Here is a 10,225-nt window from a genome sequence, read left to right as displayed (position 1 = left end):
GCTCTGATATAAAACAAACCCTGACACACCCATGGTGTTAACAAGTGCGGTCTTGATGCAATAGTAAATATCTGTACTGACTAATGTCTGTGGCTCATGGCTCATATCCTCAAAAGCCCAACCCATGGCTCTTTTAATAAAGTCATTAATCAGTCATTAAAATGGAACTCATTAAAACTCGATCTAAAGACATGTGACAAAACGTACACACGCATGTACATGACATGTAGTAAAACATATACCATCAAGATGAGGAATCCGATTTTTCCGTGAATCAGAGGAATTCAGCAGCAGTGAGTCACTGAGTGGTCTCAACAGCAGCTGCATGTCTATCCATGAGATTTCCAGATACCTGTAGCTGCAGGTCCTCGGCGTCACAGCCATTCCACCCTGTTTCTGTCTGGAGGAAAGTCCTCTCACTGATCTGAGGACACTAACGGAGATGTTAAAATGCCCAAGCTTCTGTTTTCAAAGGCTCGCTTATATGAAATCCGGGATCTGATGCAAAACGTCAAAAGACCCAGAAGGTAAGCCCCGACAGATGATGAGTGATGAGTGATTGGAAAAAGGGCAACGAGGCTCAATGTTTGCGTTTTTAACTTCATGTTTAGTTAAAGTTCGACTTGTTGAACTAAGTTTTAACTTTTATTTTTCAGGATTGATATTGTGCTTAATAGAAGGAGGCGTAAGAAGGATGTCCAGGACCTGATGGTGCAAAAAATAAGTGAAGAGCCATCTTCTTTGAAACTCAGGTAGTTAATGTTGGGCTTGTATAGATATTTAAATGTATTTATATATTATTGGGTGAAAGTTAACGTTCCTAATCTTATGATCTTTATCTATTTACAGTTGTCAGACAGAGAATAAACTCCACCTCACTCTGGAGAAACTATTACGGGATAAAAGTAAGAAAGGTTTTACTCTTTTCTGATGATTAAATACATTAAACAAAATGAACTCGTTCTAAATTTGAATTTGAGCGTGAACTGAAATCTGACCATCTCTAAATACTGCATAATGAACTACTTTTAAAAAATCTTTCTCTTAGAGTATTTAGCAGCGTTCCAAACTTTCCTGGAGTCGGAGTTCAGTGAGGAGAACATCAAGTTCTGGCTGGCGTGTGAGGACTTCAGGTCGACCGCCTCATTGGATGATCTCCGCTGGAAAGCAGAGGAGATCTACACAGAGTTCATCCAGCCGATGGCCTGCAGAGAGGTCAGTGTCAGTCACACCAGGACGACATCTGGACTAACAGCCAGGAGATTATACCTTATCAGGCTAAGTGTAAACTGCATTTATCCAAATTGATATTACAAAACAGCATCAGGTCTTTTTTGCAACACAGAAAGGAAACTGCACCTCATATCGGAAGGAGGAGATTAGTAAAAGTAGATCATGCAATATGGAAGATGAGGGCAAATCCTCTTCAAATCCAAATTTGATGTCTCAACAAATGCAAACACAACCGCTTCACTTTTCAATTTATTTTCTCGTCCGTGCAAAGTTTCTAAGTTTCTAAATGACAACCTGAACCTTTTGTGCATCATTATCTTGAATTGACTCACCATCTCATAACTGGATCCAAACTCAAACCGTCTATTTGAGTCCAACCGGCTCTGAGCTGTCTGATCCTGAGCTCGCTGTCCAGCCAGCTGCACATATCTCATTCATTGAAGTGGATTAATGAAGCAGGACGGATACTGGATGTGCTGTGAGACCCCAGAGTCAATACACACGTGTTTTAAAATAAAAAAAAAAACTGTTGCAAATCTGCAAGTTTCCAGCGAAATCTACAGTGCCTTGCATAAGTATTCACCCCCCTTGGACTTTTTCCCATTATGTACTGTTACTAACTGGAATTCAAGTAGACTTAAATAAACTTTTTCCCGTTTGATCAACAAAACATGCATAGTACTTTGGAGGTGCAAAATACATTTTATTGTGACACAAACAATAATGAGAACAAAAAAGTTGACATCTGTTGGGTGCATAAGTATTCACCCCCCTGTGTCAATACTTGGTAGAACCCCCTTTCGCTGCAATTACAGCTGCAAGTCTTTTGGGGTATGTCTCTACCAGCTTTGCACATCTAGAGATGGAAAGGTTTGTCCATTCTTCTTGGCAAAAAAGATGAAGCTCAGTCAGATTGGATGGAGACCGTCTGTGAACCGCAATCTTCAAGTCTTGCCATAGATTCTCTATTGGATTGAGGTCTGGGCTTTGACTGGGCCATTTTAAGACATTAACATTCTTTAATCCAAACCATTCCTTTGTAGCTCTGGCTGTATGTTTAGGGTCATTGTCCTGCTGGAAGATGAACCTCCGCCCCAGTCTCAAGTCTTTTGCAGACTGCATCAGATTTTCTTCAAGGATTTCCCTGTATTTGGCTCCATCCATCTTTCCCTCTATTCTGACCAGTTTCCCTGTACCTGCTGAAGAGAAGCATCCCCACAGCATGATGCTACCACCCCCATGTTTCACTGTTGGGATGGTGTGCTCAGGGTGATGGGCAGTGTTGGGTTTTCGCCACACATAGCGTTTTGCATTGAGGCCAAAAAGTTCAATTTTGGTCTCATCTGACCAGAGCACCTTCTTCCACATGTTTGCTGTGTCTCCCACATGGCTTCTGGCAAACTCCAAACGGGATTTTTTATGGATCCCTTTCAACAATGGCTTTCTTCTTGCCACTCTTCCATAAAGGCCAGATTTGTGGAGTAGACGACTAATAGTTGTCCTGTGGACAGATTCTCCCACCTCAGCTGTGGATCTCTGCAACTCCTCCAGAGTAACCATGGGCCTCCTGGTTGCTTCTCTGATTAATTTTCTCCTTGTCCGACTCTTCAGTTTGGGTGGACGGCCTCCTCTTGGTAGGTTTGCGGTTGGGCCATATTCTTTCCATTTTCTTATGATGGATTTTATGGTGCTCAGAGAGATGTTCAAAGCTCTGGATATTTTTTTATAACCTAACCCTGCTTCATATTTCTCCACAACTTTATCCCTGACCTGTTTGGTGAGCTCCTTGGTCTTCATGATGCTGTTTGTTCAGTAATGATCTCCAACAAACTCTGAGTCCGTCACAGAACAGGTGTAGTTATACTGAGATTAAATTGCAGACAGGTGGACCCTATTTACTAATTATGTGACTTGCAAATGTGACTTGTGAATGCAATTGGTCGCACCAGATCTTTGTTAGGGGTTTCACAGTAAAGGGGGTGAATACATATGCACTCAACACTTTTCAAATTTTTATTTGTAAATAATTGTGAAATCCATGAAATATTTCCCCCCACTTCCAAATGATGCACTATTTTGTGTTGGTCCATTACATAAACTCACGATGAAATAAATTTTAATCTGTGGTTATACCATGACAAAATGTAGAAAAGTCCAAAGGGGGTGAATACTTATGCAAGGCACTGTAAAACCAGATCAGAAAAGATATAACATTGGTGACTCTCGTTAACTATTAGCAGCACGGGGCTAAGTCCCGCCTGCATCGGTGGCCTGCGGTTGTGGCCATGCTTTAGGATATTTTTGTTTTGAGGGTCATGTTGACACATCACAGTTCTCTAAGGAAAGAAACCGCTTTGTGAATATGGGCTGTAAGGCTATACTTGTTTTCTGTGTTTTTCCAGATCAACGTTGACCACTACATTAGGGAGAATATCAAAACGTCCTTGGAGAACCCGAGCATCTCCTGCTTCGACGAGGCCCAGAAACACGTTTACCTGCTGATGGAGAGAGACTCCTGCCCCAGATTCCTGAACTCTGACGCCTACCTGAGCCTAACGCGCAAATCCAGAACTATGTGGTACATTTAGGTGAGAGAGAACGCTGTTGTTTGAGCTGAAAAGTTCTTTCACAATGTTTGAGACGATCATGAACGTTTTCTTACAAAGGCAGAGCATTTCTCACAAGCTCTACAACCCGAAGTCATCAATGTCCATGTCCTTTTGCAGACGGCTAGATAATAATAAACGTTATGAATGAGGAACCTTTCAAAACCCAATAACAGACGTGTTTTACGAGACACAAATGACCAAAAGACAATTTGGAGAAACACAGAAGCAATTTGAAGATCGCCAAACTGCTACAGCTGAGAAAAGGGTGGAATAAAATTAGGAGGCACTAAGTAGAGCTCCTCAGTCCCCGGTGACGTAACGTCCAGGTCAGTTGCTCCTGAGGTTTTTTCCGCAAATATCTAAAACTGAAAAAAACACGTGTGAAGATTTCAACCTGGAAAAACAGCGAGATTCTTAAGCGTTTAGTGACACCGGTGTTGATTTGCTGTAAACAAAAACACAAGGCTCCACCCCTCACTCAAATCTTCTGTACATTTCCGTGTTGTTGTGACCGCGTTCGATCCTAATCATATCCCACTGGGTCCTTGGTGTGTGGAAAACCAATTTCCTGGAAATTTACCACAGTTCATGATGATGATAGAGAGCACTCCCCTAAATTTGCATTTCCCAAAAAAATTCCCTTTTTTGCAGGAACGTGACACACAGTTGGATCTGTGTCAAACGTTTTGGCTTTACATAAAATAGTAAGTTCAGAAGCAGGATAAATACGTTACAATAAAAGGTTTTAAGAAAGTGAATTTCAGCTCAAAGTCCTGAGAAAACAGCTTTTGATATATTATTGATGATCAGTATTAATGAAATGTGGGCATTAATAAAGTAATGAAATACAACTACGAGGAATAAAAAGCAATGTGAGCAGAAAGAAGTGTTTGTACGTAGAGGAGAGAGAAAGATGTTGGTATGTGTGAAAAGATGATTTTGAAGGATTAATCGTTATTTGATAAAACTTGTTTGTTAACAGAAAGTCTGACTGAAAGAATCATAAATGATGAGGAATGGTAAATGAGTGGTTTCTGATCAATCAATCTAGTATTTACAAATCAATATTTCTGTCATAGGGCTCGACAATGTGCAAAACTCTCTGTAAAATAAAATAAAACAACTTTTTTACCAAATTGTCCTGATCCTCATCCGGACTCTTCATCTTTTTTATTCTATTTCCACATCATCAGAAGTCTGAGACCAAAGTTTATATTTATCTGATTGACTGACTAACTGCAGGCGTGGACACGGGCATGACTACAAAAAAAACTGGAATAAGCCAGAGAAGAGTTTCCACCGCTCACCCAGCAAGGAGATTCTGTTTTTGGTCACATGTCTGATATATCCTCTTAATTAGGTGCAGGGATGACGCCACACACCAGCAGTAGGGTTTTACCAAAGTGGAAAAGAGTAACCCCCGAGGTAACCCTTGATCCCGCTCTGCTCTGTAAATGGCCTTATTCCTCAGAAATGTGCCTTAAAAAGGAGTAGTGAGGCAGCTAATAATAACCCGGCAGCTTAAACGACAACACAGGAGTCATCAGACAACCTGATGCGTAACAGATCAGCCTGAAATGTTCTGCCTTGTTAGGGGAATAATCTCGTCACAGACACACACACACACACAGACACACACAGACACACACAGACACACACAGACGACGATGGCAGAGATCTACTGAGAGAAAGAACCTGAAGGAGCTGGACGATGAGATCAGTGTCTTCTGATCAAATAAAAGAATGTGAACGTGGAGAATAAGCCTCTTTATATTTCACTTTGATAAAGTTGTGTTGCTTGTTGTGTTACTTATTAGCAGCCAGACATTCCAGGCCTTCTTCAAAGAGTAAAACTAAATTTAAAAGAAAAAAAACAAAATGCCGCAGGGATGATACTTAAATCTCGTTACTAAATGTTGTTGTTGACCCGCGATGGAACGTTCTATGGGTTGAAAATGTCGAAAAACTAGATTTACCCTTTCAGGCGACATACCATTTTAATTGAGATCACTGTGACCTTTGACTTTTTGAATTCTCATCTAATCAGTTCATCTTTGAGTCCATGTGACAAAAGGTCAGAGTGTAAAGAAACACGCTCCAGCCCGACTTGAGATCTGCTCAAAAGGCCAAGAATGAGTTTGGTGAAGCCACTGTGACCAGGACTTTTGACCATTAAATCTAATCAGGTAATCAGTGAGTTTGTGCCACTTTTGAAATGATTTTCTCGAGGTGTTAATGCATTCACAAGGAAAAAATAGTTTTTTCAATTCTAATCATTGCGTCAAAGTGATGAAAACTATCAATATTCCCGGATAAATCCTCTTCACAAGAACAAGAGGTCACTGTGACGTTGACCATCGACTGTCAAACACCAATTTCTAATCAGTTTATCATTTAGTTCAAATGAAAATCTATATAAAATTCGGAAGAATTCCCTTTTTGCGGTGTTGAGATACTTTGTTCACAAACCAGGTGGAGATGCGGATGAAACTTTTCTCATTTCTGATTCCTAATATAAAACATTTATCCGAATATCAAAATAATCCTCAGAGAATGTATTTAAATTGCTGATCAGTGATATATAAATGTGATTTTTTGGCCTTCTGGTTGACTCTGTTCACAGGTTTCACAATCCACAGCTTCACTGGTCTCTCCCCCCCCCCCCCCCCCCCCCCCCCCCCCCCCCGCCGAGCACCAATGTCAGTAAATCTGAGAACACATGGAAGTGAGGGGTTGTTCCCGATAAGTGACGAGGCCTCATCACACTCAGTCCTTCACACACAATCTGTGGCTGTTTAATCATAGCAGCGGAAAGGAAGTGAGTACTGAGGAAGATTCCCTCACTTCCAGATCTTGCTATTCGAGGTTATGTCACTCTATTTAAACCGTGTATCCTGCTCTGATATGGCCTGAGACAGAATGAAATATGAAGGTGGGTGTCAGATTCACACTGACATCCTTCAGTTCTCAGTGTTTTGGTGACGCCTCACTACACCTCAGTGCTTCTAACCGTGTTTGGGCAAAAGAGGGAGAGGAGCAGCATCAGTGAAGCCGAAGGGCAGATTGCAAACGGGGCGGCCTGTGGCACCAGGTGCCGGGAAGGAGAAGCTGAGGAAACAGTAAAACATCAGATATACGTATATTCAGTCAGGTGTCTGATTGTACAGAGCTTCTATACGACGTTTTAAATCACTTTATTTGCTGAAAGGTTCCTTCCTGGGTGGAAATTCATTTCATTTATCAGTGAGGTATTTGAACACAACAGAAACTTAGTGGTGGTCAGTGAAATCAACTAAATCAGATTTAATTTTACTGCAGCTCACATCTTTATCTCATCTGGGTCTTTTATCCTTAAAGTAGTTTTTCTTGTTTTTCTTCAGCTCGCTTATCCGTTGTGTTTAGTTCTTATCTATGTGTTTAGCTCTTATCTGTTGTGTTTAGCTCTTATCTGTGTTTTAGCTCTTACCCGTTGTGTTTAGCTCTTATCCGTTATGTTTAGCTTTTATCTGTTGTGTTTTAGCTCTTATCCTTTATGTTTTAGCTCTTATCTGTTGTTTAGCTCTTATCTGTTGTGTTTAGCTCTTATCTGTGTTTTAGCTCTTACCCGTTGTGTTTAGCTCTTATCCTTTATGTTTTAGCTCTTATCTCTGTTTTAGCTCTTATCGTTATGTTTTAGCTCTTATCCATTATGTTTTGGATCTTACCCGTTGTGTTTTAGCTTATCCGTTATGTGTTTTAGCTCTTATCTGTTGTTTAGCTCTTATCCGTTGTGTTTAGCTCTTATCCGTTATGTTTAGCTTTTATCCGTTGTGTTTTAGCTCTTATCCTTTATGTTTTAGCTCTTATCTGTTGTTTAGCTCTTATCTGTTGTGTTTAGCTCTTATCTGTGTTTTAGCTCTTACCCGTTGTGTTTAGCTCTTATCCTTTATGTTTTAGCTCTTATCTCTGTTTTAGCTCTTATCGTTATGTTTTAGCTCTTATCTCTGTTTTAGCTCTTATCGTTATGTTTTAGCTCTTATCCATTATGTTTTGGATCTTACCCGTTGTGTTTTAGCTTATCCGTTATGTGTTTTAGCTCTTATCTGTTGTTTAGCTCTTATCCGTTGTGTTTAGCTCTTATCGTTATGTTTTAGCTCTTATCTGTTGTTTAACTCTTATCTATGTTTTAGCTCTTATCCGTTATGTTTTGGATCTTACCCGTTGTGTTTTAGCTCTTATCGTTATGTTTTAGCTCTTATCCGTTATGTTTGGGATCTTACCCGTTGTGTTTTAGCTCTTATCCGTTGTGTGTTTTAGCTCTTATCTGTTGTGTTTTAGCTCTTATCTGTTGTGTTTTAGCTCTTATCCGTTGTGTGTTTTAGCTCTTATCTGTTGTGTTTTAGCTCTTATCTGTTGTGTTTTAGCTCTTATACGTTATGTTTTAGCTCTTATCCGTTGTCTGTAGCTCTTATCCGTTGTGTTTTAGCTCTTATCCGTTGTGTTATAGCTCTTATCCGTTATGTTTTAACTCTTATCTGTTATGTTTCAGCTCTTATCCGTTGTGTTTAGCTCTTACCCGCTATGTTTTTGATCTTACCCGTTGTGTTTTAGCACATATCTGTTGTGTTTTAGCTCTTATCAGCCGAGAGTCAATTCCATGTTTTTAAGTCAGAGTTGTGCTGCAGGACAATAGCACAACAGTCACAGGTTCATGTTATGGCCCCAACTGTTATTGACTGATTCTGTTTCTACAGACAATATTTTCCTGCTGCCTATGGGACCAGAATGTTAAATGATCGTGTCTCTCATCTCCTCGTTCGCTGTTTGTTTCATCTCAACAACTGAGTGCAGTTCTATGAACGTCGTACAGATGAGACCTTTAAAAACAAAAAGCAATTATCCCAGTTGTTAGACTCTCTCTCAGATCACCTCTCCGTCATGGAAGGTTTCTCTCCTTGCCTCCCAGTATGGAACATCTATACCCGCTCTTCATTTCCCAATGCGATTGGACATGTCTCACAAATTAGCCCTTAAGGACCCAGCATGCTCCCCTCAAATTGGTCTGTGGATCGTCCAACAGCGTCACCTCTCACATCTCTCTTTTCCCCGTGGACGTGTCCAGACAACTCTTAATACCAACCATAGACTGTATCTAAAGATGGATGACATGACAGCTTCCATAAAGGGAAGCTAAATGGGACTCGGGCCAAACTCAAATGTCAAAGTACCTGCAAGTACATTTTATCTCAAAAGAGGGTTATTACATTGACGTATGTTCGAATGATCTTTTTTCCGGTAAGTTTGGGTTGAATACATTTTTTGATGCTATAAAAATGGGGGGAAACTTTATGATTGACGACTGAGACTGACGTGGTAGAGTGCTTTTATCATCGTGGCCTTCCAGGTTACGTCACAAGGGAGATTACAGCCTCAAGTTCTATACGTTAACTTTTAATATACCTACAGCCTTTCTGAGGTTTATGGTATAAAAACTGTATTTCCTTGTATAAAAGTAGTTCTGTGTACCCAAATAAATATCAGTAGTAAACAGTATGCAGCCGTGCATCTTCCACTCCTGCAAATATTTCAAGATAAAAAACCTTTTAAAAACAAATGAATGGATTCCATCAACAGAAACGCTGGAGTGTATTTATTTTGAAATGGGTGGGCTACAGGTAGTATTAGGGTTTCATAGGGGCGGAAAATTTTTGATAAATTTCTGGAAACTTTCCGGAAACTTTCCATGGGAATATTCAGCTAGAGAATTTTGAAAAAAACAAAAATTACACAAATTAAACGCTGAGCACTAAAAACATCATTCAAAACTCTATTTTAAAGATGTGTGGAATGCAGCACATGCTGCACTTTGAATTTCAACCCTCCACTGTGCATTTCTCCATCACATGCACAGATAATTCCCAGCATCCTTCACACTACAGCAGGGCTATTGAGGCCAGGTCAGGTAAGTTTCGATGATATTACTGGGGGAAATATATTAGCATGCTGATTGAGGATTGTTCATCTGTTCATCTAGCCTATTTCTATTCATTTATCCATCAATTGTAAAATATTTTTAAAGACGATTCCAATTGGCCAACTATTTATATCTCTGGCATTGCTTTAGTGTTTTTTTTTACAAGCTTTTTTCTCATCTTATTCTACAGAACAATGCCACGTGCACTATCTCATGTGTGGAGACATTTCACCCCAGCCAATGTAGAAGGAAAGGCTGTGTACATTTGCAAGTACTGTGCAAAGACCTATGTTAAGAATGACACAAAGATGCAGAAGCATATAGTCAAGTGCCCAAAGTTTCCTCAGGGCTCAAATCAGCCTATGAAAAAACAAAATGTTTATATGTCTGTATATGACAAGGTAAATACAGTTAGTATAAATTACCCACA

The 10,225-nt window shown here is 40.0% G+C and overlaps 1 protein-coding gene across 1 annotated transcript; it reads left to right on the top strand.

Annotated features, from left to right (window-relative positions):
• Positions 1-271: 271 nt before the first annotated feature.
• si:ch211-117l17.6 (regulator of G-protein signaling 21) lies at positions 272-4,978 on the top strand. Its single transcript, XM_053431406.1, has 5 exons — positions 272-527; positions 657-752; positions 850-905; positions 1,049-1,215; positions 3,636-4,978. The coding sequence occupies exons 1-5, from the start codon at positions 451-453 to the stop codon at positions 3,819-3,821; spliced, it is 582 nt and encodes a 193-aa protein (XP_053287381.1). The 5' UTR covers positions 272-450; the 3' UTR covers positions 3,822-4,978.
• The last annotated feature ends 5,247 nt before the right edge of the window (positions 4,979-10,225 follow it).

Source organism: Pleuronectes platessa, chromosome 9 (assembly GCF_947347685.1).
Source record: "Pleuronectes platessa chromosome 9, fPlePla1.1, whole genome shotgun sequence".
In the NCBI taxonomy this organism is placed as follows: domain Eukaryota; kingdom Metazoa; phylum Chordata; class Actinopteri; order Pleuronectiformes; family Pleuronectidae; genus Pleuronectes; species Pleuronectes platessa.
The sequence above is the reverse complement of the archived record's forward strand: the minus strand, read 5'-3'. Positions and strand labels throughout refer to the sequence as shown.